Source organism: Mycteria americana, chromosome 1 (assembly GCF_035582795.1).
Source record: "Mycteria americana isolate JAX WOST 10 ecotype Jacksonville Zoo and Gardens chromosome 1, USCA_MyAme_1.0, whole genome shotgun sequence".
NCBI lineage: Eukaryota > Metazoa > Chordata > Aves > Ciconiiformes > Ciconiidae > Mycteria > Mycteria americana.
In genome coordinates, this window is record NC_134365.1 from 206,610,483 (window position 1) to 206,622,721 (window position 12,239).

Genomic DNA, 12,239 nt, shown 5'->3' on the forward strand with positions numbered 1-12,239 from the left:
CATGGCTCTACTGCATTTTGCATGTACTGATTTGTTCACACTTTAAGTAGGCAGATTTCCTTTTTTTATTTTGCTTTTACCGAGTGAATTCAGACCTGAGAAAATGCAACACCTGTTGTTTTTCTGTCTGTTGTTGTGTAATGCTCTCAGAACATCTTTACACTTCTATAAATTCTGCTATAATTACTCTACCATCTGGCCTATATTTTGGGTTCATCCCCATCCCCATTAAATGTTTGTAACAAAGCAGTTGCTTTTATTATTTTCTGCACTGGCAGCAAACATCTTGACAAGGCAGCCTTTAACTACTAACCTAAGTATAGACTTACTGCATCCTTAGTAGATGCAGTCTTTCAGTACAAGTTTAGTGTTTCAATGTCTCCTATTTTGCTCTTGAAAAATACCTAAATCAAACCTGTCTCAAACGGTGAAGGTAGAATTCAATATCTTACAGTGAATGAAACAGGTGGAGGTATAAGTAAATATCAAAAAACCATGACGATGGAATTGGTCATACAAAACTAAACCAATTCAAAATATGACCTTTATTGAAATATAAATCTGAAGATAATTTTCAGAGTTATGAGAAAATCTGTATTGAAGCCTTTATTGAATTTCTGAATATTAAATTTATAATTAAGTAATAATAAATTACATTTATAAAATCAATAATGAAAAGTCACAAAAAAGGAAAGTTAATTAAAAAATGATCAAGGCTAATCAAAATCTTGGTGTAATATGCATAAACATGAATTGGAATCACATTTAAGGAAAAAGATGATTCAACTGAAATGCATTATTAGAAATAATCAACATTTTCTGGTAAATTACACAGAAAAATAAAAACATAGAAATTGTGTTTCAGATGTGATCTGACTAGAAGCTTGAGAAGCAAAACAGACTGATAATGTGTTATTAAGAATTGCTTCAAATAGAACTGTATTACATATTTGACATAAAAAAATATAAAAATATATAATAACCAGTATCTGGTCATCTGTTACTACTTTCTATTGTCACTAACAAAAAATGTAACACAATTTACTGTTTATGGATACAGTTAAATATCTACTGTAAAGCTCTGCCTTAATAATCTGTCCCTCTTTTACAGTAAATAAGTGTTTAAAATTGTAAATGTTTCCTTCATAATAGCATTACATAAAAATGAGTAATTCAAATGTACAATATTGTCAGCAGTTTGAACAATGAAAAAGGAAGAGTACTATCATGGTAATATAATGCAGCACATTTGTCAATAGTTGACTAGAGTAATATATGGAAATAAAAACTTTTTTAATATGCTTCACTGAAAATAATCTGTTACTGTTAAGACTAATTTCAACCTGTTACACTCTGCTACATTATCTCCACTTTGTATGGGAGGTGTACTCCACACAGAAGCTTGAACTCTAATCTCAGGCTTCCATTTAAAAAAATTCATATAAGTAAGGAAAATTGCATGCAGTTTGGTCACAACCAGATAAAGGTAGAAGTCACAAACTGCAAGGTACTCTTGAAGATTATGAACACTGCTGACTCAGCCACAAGTGATGTTTTTTTAATAATAATGACTATAATAGTCAGTCAGAAGGGACTAAGTTCAACTCTAGTTATATGACCAATGTAACATTTGAACATGCATTGTTACTTGTTGCTATATATATTTACACTTTATTACTTATAATTTGAGCCTTTTTTGTGAAGGAAAGGATAAAGAAAAATTAAGCATTAGCCAAAAGAAGTGGTTTGCACAACAAGAATCTTATGAATACTTCGGAAACAAACTATCAAACTATTTGATAGTTTCTTTAGAAAAAGTAATGCCTAGAAATCATGTTCTCCTCAAATCTTCCTTCTGAATCTGACAGTCAACACTAATGTTCACAGAAATCTTCATATCCCACAGGACAAGCCCGTGTTAATGAAAGTCAAAACCAGCAGCTTTCTATTTCTTGCCTGGAGGTAATAGAAGATCTGTGCCTCCTAAAGGAACCTTCCTCCCTGGAAGGTTCTCGCAGTTTCCTCTCTATCCAATATGATGAAATCTGTTTCCTTAAATACTAATTAATTTACATAAATGACTTTTTTATTTGTCTGCCTATTATCTTAAATAAACCTTTTCTGTTAATCAAAGTACAGATAGATTTACCTTAACTAAAAATTTTCTTCCTCACTGTCAGACTGTAGATTGACAGAGCTGTAGTCAGACTCTGCACCTTCTATTACAGCCCCTTGTAAACCTGGACAATGCTGATGTTTTCTTTATTTGCTTCAAAGACTAGTCTTCTATTAATTTCTACATTACCTCTATTAGAATTGCTTCACTTTATCTCTTTATATGTGTTTCTCTACCAGATTAAAGAGTGTGTCTTGACTTAGATGTAAAGATTCATCTGAGTAAATAAATCTATCTTTTCCCCCACAGTTCATCAGAAAGACTAATGACTAAAATCTAAGATGTAAACATTACTGTATTTAAGTTACTGACTTCAAATTGCTCAGTCTGCTGTCTTCACATTTCTCATCTATCTTTAAATTTTTACATGCCTTTTCACATAGATAAAACTCTTTGGGACTTGAGATTGGAAAGGCTTGCTGTAGTGCAATTCACATAATATACCATGTCACTGAACACCTGCGTACTGAAGTAAAATTACTCTTGAAAATTACCTGTATAGCAAATGCTCGAGCTACAAGACTTCTAAGATATTGTAAAGGATCTTCTGGACCTTCCCACTTGGTCTGCCACGTGAGGGGACACTGAAATAAAAATATATTTACTGAAAGTATCAATTTCAAAACCATCATCATTACATTTTAAGATAGCAATTTCAATGAAATTAAATAATCTGGAGATCAAATATATCTACAAAGAAAAAAAGCAATACAAGTAATATAATGATCAAAGCATACAACCACTAATGGGAAGGCCATATTCCTGCTAATTCTTTATGTGGCCCACAGAGATACAGTGCTGATGGAGAACTTACATGAACCTCTGCTACTCAATAAGGAAACAGCAGTAAGGTCCACGAACACTTCAAAAAGGCCTAAGTTGATTCTTTCTTGGAAAGCCACAATGCCATCTTTCAACTGGAGCCACAGGTTCCCACTCCTTTTCTGCTGACTTGAACAGGCAGTTGTGTTCAGAAGTTCCTCAGAACTCCTGTGTTCAGGAGTTCCTCAGAACTCCTTCTTAAACAGGAGTTCTGAGGAACTCCTTTCCTCAGACTTGAACAGGCAGTTGTGTGACTCTGTGGTGAAGTGAATCTGGTACAATTCCTCCGCATGATTATTTTCTCATCATCTTAAAGTGTTTGTAGAACAACACCTGAGAATAAAATCCTGCAAGACCTCCCCATACAAATTTCTCATTGACTTCAAAAAGAAAGGCTTAAAAGATCCTCTGTTAGATTTATAAATAAGGATAAAAACATTAATTGTACCTACTCCACAGGAATCTGTAAAGCACACTGAAATTGACTCTGCAAGATTCTCCTACTTAAGTGAAAGAGAACTGATGTAAATCATTACCCGGGGAATATTGCACAATACTGAAGTTGCTGAGCAGAATAAACAGTTTATACTGTTTAACATTTACAGTCGCATTTTCAAGGAGGTTCACAATCCAATAGCATATGCGCTGAACAGATTTTCAAAATCTGATCACAGAAGTTTGTAAGAAAAAGTATCTTTCGAACTAAATACTCCATGTGTACCTTTTACAGATAAAACCCAGAAAATATCTGGATCCATGGACACTAATTAATAATGAATTGAATAAACTAGAATACATACAAGACAATTAATAAAGTACAGTTAACTGCATGTTTTTTTACATAATTACGATTTTTTTAAAACTTTTTGTATTCGAAAATATTATCCTTGCAGTTTTGCAGACTCTTTTGCTAGATATGCATTTACAGGCAGCTCACCAATCTATCATTTAGAAGGCATTCACCTAATGTTGCTAATATATCACTCTAAATTACTCTAAGTTTAAAGTAATAGCTTAGCTAATTGTTAGTATGGAAGCATATTTCAGATGTACACTAACATATCAATTTTGCACAAATAAGGCACATTGCTGAAACCATTAGAAGTCATACATTTATTGAGTTTCACATTTCTGCTGGTAATCTACCAGCTTCTTCAGGTGCTATAATCTTAAAAGAACTACAACCTTGGTGCTTTCAAAATATAAGTTTTTAAAAATAGTCCTTTGTTACGTAACATGTGACCACACTAAACTAAACAAGAACAGTGTACAGACAATACATGAAACAAATCACTTTAAGATGATAAATATGGTGAGGTTAAGCTGCCATGACAAGAGCATAGCATTAGCCTCTCTGGAGGGCTGCTGAAAAGATTGCTTTATGGTCACAATCCAATAAAGTGATCTGTGTCAAGCAGATGAAATGCCAGAAACACTTTGTTCAATATATCAGGAAGCACTGAACTGATGTTTGTGAGAGATAAAAATGCATAGAATCTTTAAGTACATTTTTGTGACAGTGATCAGCTTCATAGCTCCTGCTGCTTCCACTTTAAGAGTGCACCTTAAGCACACAAGCAAGCCATACTCTCTTGCTCAGTAACAAGAAATATAGCTATAAAACTAAAAAATGGCCATTACATGTATCATTTACATTCACTATGACTTGTACTTAGCACCAATTTCTACCATACAATCAAAACGTGTTTAAAAAGGCAGTGAGATTGCTAACATGAAAATGTTAATTTCTTCTAATTGTACTACAATTTTGTTAACAAATGCTGTCTTGTGAATCTGAAAAGACAAAGAATGTAATTATTGTTTAATTAGAAATTTGATAGATCAGTAAAAGCATAACAATTTTTTAACAGTACTTGATCCTCACATGAAGATAAACAAGATGTTAATAGGAAGTATTGTTCATTGTAGGGCCAATCTCAATATCCACGCATTAGCATCAACAAAATTTATCAGTTGCTGCAGGTGAAACAAAGCCATAGAGTTTCACATCAATGTTTGACTATCTTTGGAATCCATTTATCTAGCTATTACTGACAGACCATGTAAATTTGCAGTCACTGATTGTACCAGCTTATAAACATGCCCAACTTGATGCCAGAAAACATGGAAAAAGTACAGGTACAAATTTTGTTTGTTTTCCCATATATCAAGAATATAGGGTGAGATGATAGGTTGATATGATAGGTACAGCGCGTCTGGTGTGATATGGCAATAATCCACAATGAATAAATGTAGAGAGCGAATTTTGATTTTAACTGCAGTAAAACTTAAATTTTAAGAAACTGGAAAAATGAAGAAAAGGGACAGATTTACATGTTCACTGCCTAATGTATTTGACTTACCTAGCATGATTTGGTATTTGAAATGGAAATAATGTTCCACAACTTCTAATCTTATTGGATTTGTCCTTAAGAGAAAGCTTGATGAAAGTATAATATACTCAGAAGCTTCTGCAAGTACCTGAAGCAACATTTTTCTGGGTTTTCATTCCAGAAAAAACATGGTTCTGTTTTAGAGTCACTATCAATAAAAGAACTCCATTTTAGAGTCTCTATCAATAAAAGAGCTTAGAGCAAATGGTGACATGAAAGTATGTATCAGAATTTTGTTCAGTTTCCTTGTTTTTTTCATTGCTTATAATGTAAATTCATGACAAAATGACTTACCTTCTGATTTAGCAGAGCACTTGCTAGTCTTTGTACTTCAGAACTCAGTAATGAGGTACCTCTGATAACTTTACTTAAAGAAGCAAGTGACTGATGGACACTTTGCACAAGGCGAATGGCATTGAATTGTTCCAGAATAATGAACGATAAGATTGGAGATCCTTGTTGCTCCACAGGAGGAGACACCTTCTGATGAATCAGGTTAGAATTCTAAAAAAGAACATATGATGTCCAGTTAATAAACTCAGGGAAACTATTACGTTATACAACGCATTCTTTGTTTAATTCTTAATACTTCATATGACCTTGTTAGCTTTGAAGTAATTCAGATATACCCCCTTTTCTGACACCGGATTAAAACTATAATGATACTTTCAGTATTGTCCGTGAGATGTTCAATAAAGGCACCACTCTTCTGAGACAACTCTGTCTACCCAATTACTTCAAAAGTACTGGAATTTCTGAAAAATCTTCACTTAGCTGAATCATTGCTTTTAGTATTCGAGTTAACGTGTCAATATAAAAAGCAGTACTGTACTCAGCATAACAAGATTGTATTGGGTACTATAAACTATAAACCATGCTGCCAAATATAGCTCTTGCTTTGATAAGACTAGTTCAACCTGGAAGCAAATTAAATACAAATAAATAATAAATACAAAATAAATATAATATTATGTGTAAATCCTGAGTGACTCAGACTCTGAGAGGTACTGCTGCTCTCAGATTGACATTTTTATTACTTACTTCCATTCCACTATAACCACTGAAAATCCAAATTTATTCAATAATTTCAAGAGATGGGATCATTATGCAAATCATAATTCATATGCAGCTTATAAATTAAATATATTTTAGCATGTGTTCTGAAATTGCCAACCTGACATATGACAAGAGGCTGCACTGAATTCCAGTTATGGAATTTAAAACTTTATTGGAAAATTCTACAGGGCACAAACGCAAAAAGAAAACCCTAGCCTTTGGAAAAAAATGTCTTCCTATTTCAATTTCTAGTAATTTATTAAAGGTAAAATCAGATTTTACTTTCTCTGAAGTATCTCTTAAAATAACAAATAGTTTTGACTTTTTTTCAGATTAAATAAACTTCTGAATTGTCACATGGCATCTTGCTTTCCAGAACACACAGGATGTCTGCCTCCATAACCATTCCCAGGCACTGTAAGTTTGTCAGAACTTTCACATGTTTTTCATTTCAAGATTATACTGCGCTCAACCACCACTCAAAAATATGAGAAAAGCCAAGTGAAAGAGTAATACAGATACTTTGGTTTATGACTGACAGAAAAATGAAGGATAAAGTCTTCCCTCCTACATTATTAAAAAGGTATACAACAAAGTTACTTACTGTTCAAAGTGTAAGAAACATACAGTATTTAGAAATCTTATGTTTTGTATTTTGTCTTTGCATGCATCCTGAAATCACAGTACCAGTTTCACTTCAATTTTTCTGAGACCATGGTTTGTTGAGTATATATAAAATGTAATGTAAAACTAGTTGATAATTGTTGATAATTTCTTATTGGAGTATTTAATTGCACAAAAAAGGAAGAACAAAGACATTGCAACTTGCAGGCTTTGCTCAGTCTTTCACACATACTGTCTTAGTTCACGAAAAATTTACCGAGAGAGGCCTTAAGTTCCTCAATACTGCCCTTTACATAACAGTCTCCTATGAATTGCATATTCATTTCATCACTCTTTTTAATGCTTTCTCCTGAGAATTTGTTAAAACAACCCATCTGTCATTTTTATAGGAAAATTAAACACGAATACCAATATCAGCTTATACATTTAATGTTCTATTACATTCCCTTAAAATCCATTATGTATATACCTCACATCAGCTTTAAAAATATCCTCATGACCTCCTTGGGAATTAAGATGAAGAACTGCTGAAGTACTGAGTGCTTTTCCTAATCATAAGAAACTGAAGATCGGTTCTAATCTTTAACATTAAATACTATATTATGCTACCAATATTAAATTAGGTGTATTTCGAGACTTTGATCATTTTCCCTCTTTCACTTCTGTACTTGTTACTATCTCAGTACAATATAAGACTTCATACAGTCTCACCTAAGCTGCTCCAGAGCTTTTCTTCATTACCTTCCTAAACTCAAGCTTTTTCAAACTCCCAATATGTTATGAAAATTACCCCTCAGAAATGTAACAAATATAATGAAAATAAACTCATATACCTCCACTAGTTCTGCATTTGATTCAAAATTCAGTTTTGGTGGTGGTGGTGGGTTTTAGAAACCTCCATTGACCTTTTGATGTACCTATTCTGCCTCGTCCCTCGAGTCTCTCTGCCTATTCTTTTAGATATTACCCTCTCGCTGTTTATTACACACATTTTTCATTGTTGAAAATAAAAGAAAGCATTACCCTGTATTTCTACTTCACTGATTTACCTTGGTGAAACAAACACCGTTCTTTTGTTAAAGCTGAGGTTCCTAATGTTTTAGATAAAAGAGCAACAACCCATTAATTTCCAAAACTACTTTGCAATTGTCTTGCAGCATTATGCAACTTTATGAAAGTTATTAGTTAGCCTTCAATTTACAAACATAAAAAAAGATAAGGCAGAACACAACATGATAGCTTATGATCATATATTCAGCAAAAATAATTTTGAAGCTGTTGCTTCCAGATTTTTATTATGAGTGGGCCTTCTAACTTTCATGGAGGTACTAAAGGGTTTCCCTAAAACAAGGCAGAAAATGCATCCACCTTACAACAAAAATATAGCACTGATTCCTGTCTCTCTCTACTCATGACAGATAGCCATTTGGACATGATGAAATACTTATGCAGCCCCATTGTGTCCTGATACTTTTGTGCTTCTCTGAAAACTATCATATGATGGGCAATGCCTGAGTTCTGTTGGACAGTGATTTCCAACTGATCCAGTTATGTGACAATGAAGTGCTTATATAGGTCCTGATCTACACTCTGTCACGGCAGAAGGCTATGCGGGAAGAGAACGGACACCAGGACACAGGCTGGTTGAATTACTCTGATGGCCCAGCCCTGGCCAACAGGCTGTAGTAGGCCATCCTTCTACGTTAAGGAAGATTTTTTTTTTTTTTAATTTGTGTAACATTTATTTGAAAAGTTATTCAGTGATGGCTTCAATTTTTTCAGTAAACAGTCTTTCGTGCAAACTTATACTGAGCATCTGAGTATTTGGGGTTTTTTTGACTTACTGGCAGGTTCATGAGAGTTTAATTAATTTGATTAGTGTTAAGCCGTTATTAAATCATGCTGAAAGGCACTGCAGAAGCGGTTTTAGGACAGTATTCATTACAAGGGTGTTTTCCAATGGCAAGAATTAAAATGTATGTTTTCAAATGAAGCTAATGTAGAAAAATATAGAATATAGAAAATGTCAAGACATTCTGTATTAGTCCAGAACAGCTAAATAGAAAGAGGAAGTTTGCTTGTGTAACTTTCAACATAGGAGTGCACTGAGTTAAACCAGATTTTAAGTATCTATTTCATTTAAAGTCAAATTCAATGAAAAATTCCAGAGTTTGCATGCTGGCTGGACTAATAAACAGTGGATGAAGGAGAGACAGTTTCCATGATTCTATTGTTATGGACAGACAAAGAATAATAAACTCCCCAGCTACACAATTTCAGAATGTCTGAACAATTGGTAGTAACATTTAACTAGGCTTTGCAAAATGTATGCCACTGAGAGGAAAAAGGAGTCCTGCAAATTTCCAGAAATATTTCTGAAAAAGTAACAACATAGAAGTCCTCAGTACTGTAGTAATATATAAGAATTATTTCCCATTTCAAAATGTCTAAAATTAAAAAGCTAAAATTTCCAACTTATATCTGCCATTTTTGCTGTTTGGCCACAAAGACTGTGATAGCTCTGAGAACTGAGCACAAAGGACTACTATTCACAGAATCACAAAACAGTTGAGGTTGGAAGGAACCTCTGGAGATTGTCCAGTCCAACCCTCTGCTCAAAGCTACAGCACATTGCCCAGAACTGTGTCCAGTTAGGTTTTCAATATCTCCAAGGATGGAGACTCCACAGCCTCTCTGGGCAACCTGTTCCAGTGTTTGACCATCCTCACAGTAAAGAAGTTTTGTCTTATATTTAAATGGCATTTCCTGTATTTCAGTTTGTGCCCATGCTCTCTTGTCCTGTCATGGGACACCACTGAGAAGAGTCTGGCTCTGTCTCCTTTATTCCTTCCCATCAGCTGACACACACTGATAAGATACCTCTAAGCCTTCTCTTCCTCAGACTGAACAGTCCCTGTTCTGTCATCCTCTCCTCCTATGACAGATGCTCTTGTCCCCTAATCACCTTAATGACCCTTGGAAAGCCTTGGAAATCATTTCCAGGATTATGTGCTCAATCATCTTCCCAGGTGAGGCTAACTGACCTATTGTTCTCTGGATCCTCCTTTTTGCCCTTCTTAAAGAAAGGAGTGCCATTTGCTTTGTTCTAGTCCTCAGGAATCTTCCCCAGTCACACTGATCTTTCAAAGATAACTGAAAGTGGTTTCACAACAGCAGCAGCCAGCTCCCTCAGCACTCATGGGTGCATCCCATGAGGGCCTGTGGATTTGTTTATATTCAGTTTGCTTAAACACTCCCTAACCTGATCCTCTTCCACCAAGGGTAAGTCTTCCTTGCTCGGTACTTTCCCATTGCTTTTGGGGACCTGGGATTGGTGAAGGCCAGACTTACCAGTGAACAGAGGCAAAGAAAGCATTTAGTACTTCAGCCTTCTCCTTGTCCTTTGTGGCCAAGTCCTCATTTCCATTCAGTAGTGGCCCTACACTCTTCCTAATCTTCATTTTGTTGCTGATGTATCTGTAAAAACCTTTCCTGTTGCTCTTGTGATGAATTAACAGCACCATACCTGCTGTTAATTTACAGGCTGGAAAGCTGACTCCATCCCAGCCATACCTGCTTGCGGTGGGCTGACCTTGGCTGGCTGCTAGGTGCCCACCAAGCCACTCTCTCACTCCCCTCCTCAGCAGGACAGGGGGAGAAAATAAGATGAAAAATCTTGTTGGTCAAGATAAAGGCAGTTTAATGGCGGGGGGGGGGGGGGGGGGGAGCAAAGACCACATGCGGAAGCAAAGCAAAACCAAAGGAGATTTATTTTCTACTTCCTATCAGCAGGCGATGCCCAGCCACTTCTGGGAAGCAGGGCTTCAGTATGCATAATGGTTGCTTTGGAAGATAAGCGCCTTAATAACAAAAGGCCCCCCCCCCCGCCCCCCCCTTCCTCTTAGATTTTATTGCTGAGCATGACATCACATGGTATGGAATATTATATTGCTTCAGTCAGTTTGAGTCAGCTGTCCCAGCTATGTCCCCTTCCCAACCACTTGCCCATCCCCAGCCTACTGGCTTTAGGGGCGGGTGGGAGGTTGGGAAGACAGCCTTGATGCTGTGCAAGCACTGCTCAGTAATAGACAGAACATTAGTGTCTTATCAACACGGTTCTAGCCACAAGTGCAAAGCACAGCACTGTATCGGCTGCTATGAGGAAAGTTAACTCCATCCCAGCCAGACCCAGTACAGCCTTTCACATCCCTCACCAGATTCAACTCTAGATATGCTCTGGCTTCCCTAACCCCTTCCCTGCCTGCTTAGTGTCTCTATATTCCATATTCCTCCCATGTCAGCTGTCCCTGCTTCCTTCTATGCTACATTTCTTTTTTTACCTTTGAGTTTTGCCAGAAGCTCCTTGCTCATCCATGCAGGACTCCTGCTGCCATTACTTGACTTCCTGCATTTTGAGATTGACCACTGAGCTTAGAGGAGGTATTCCTTGAAAAGCAACCAGCTCTCCAGGACAGTGTCCCATGGGATTCTTCCAAGCAGATCCCTGAACTAGCCAAAGTCTACTTTCCTGAAGTCTAGGGTTGTTGTCCTGCTTTTTGCTTTTTTCCCTCCGCTCATGATTCTGAGGCCCACCATCTCAGGGTCACTGCAACCAAGGTTGCCCCCAACCTTCAAATCCTCAACCAGTTCTTCCTTGTTGGCGAGTATGAGGTCCCACAGAGTGCCTTCCCTTATTGGTTCCTCCATCACCTGAGTCAGGAATTTGTCATCAACGCACTACAGAAACCTCCTGGATTGCTCGTGGCCTGCTGCACTGTCCTTCCAGAAGATATCAGGGTGGGTGAAGTCCCCCCCACAAGGACCAGGCTCTGAGAATGTGAGGCTTCTTCCAGGTATGTGTAAAAGGTCTCATCTACTTCTTTCTGATCAGGTGGCCTGTAGCAGACACCCACCATAATATTGCCTTCTAATCCTAATCCACAAATTCTCAATTGGCACATTGTCCATCTCTAGGCAGAGCTCCATGCATTCCCACTGGTCTCTCACATAAAGGGCAACTTCCCGTTCTCACTTTGCTGGCTTTTCATCCCGAGGGAACCTATAGCTATCCATGGCAGCACTACAGGCATGCAAGCTATCCCACCATGTCCCTGTGATTCCTACAAGATCATAACTCTGCAACTACATGCAAACCTCTAATTCCTCTT

The 12,239-nt window shown here is 36.6% G+C and overlaps 1 protein-coding gene across 4 annotated transcripts in view; it reads right to left on the reverse strand.

Annotated features, from left to right (window-relative positions):
* The window catches only part of DYNC2H1 (dynein cytoplasmic 2 heavy chain 1), a 186,797-nt gene that overhangs the window by 25,871 nt on the left and 148,687 nt on the right, over window positions 1-12,239 (reverse strand). For all 4 annotated transcript variants that reach the window (XM_075491022.1, XM_075491021.1, XM_075491020.1 and 1 more), the window contains 2 exons: window positions 5,686-5,895; window positions 2,671-2,760 (listed from right to left, as the gene is read on the reverse strand). In XM_075491022.1, the coding sequence (XP_075347137.1) occupies window positions 2,671-2,760; window positions 5,686-5,895 (300 nt within the window). The remainder of the gene's footprint in view (window positions 1-2,670; window positions 2,761-5,685; window positions 5,896-12,239) is intronic.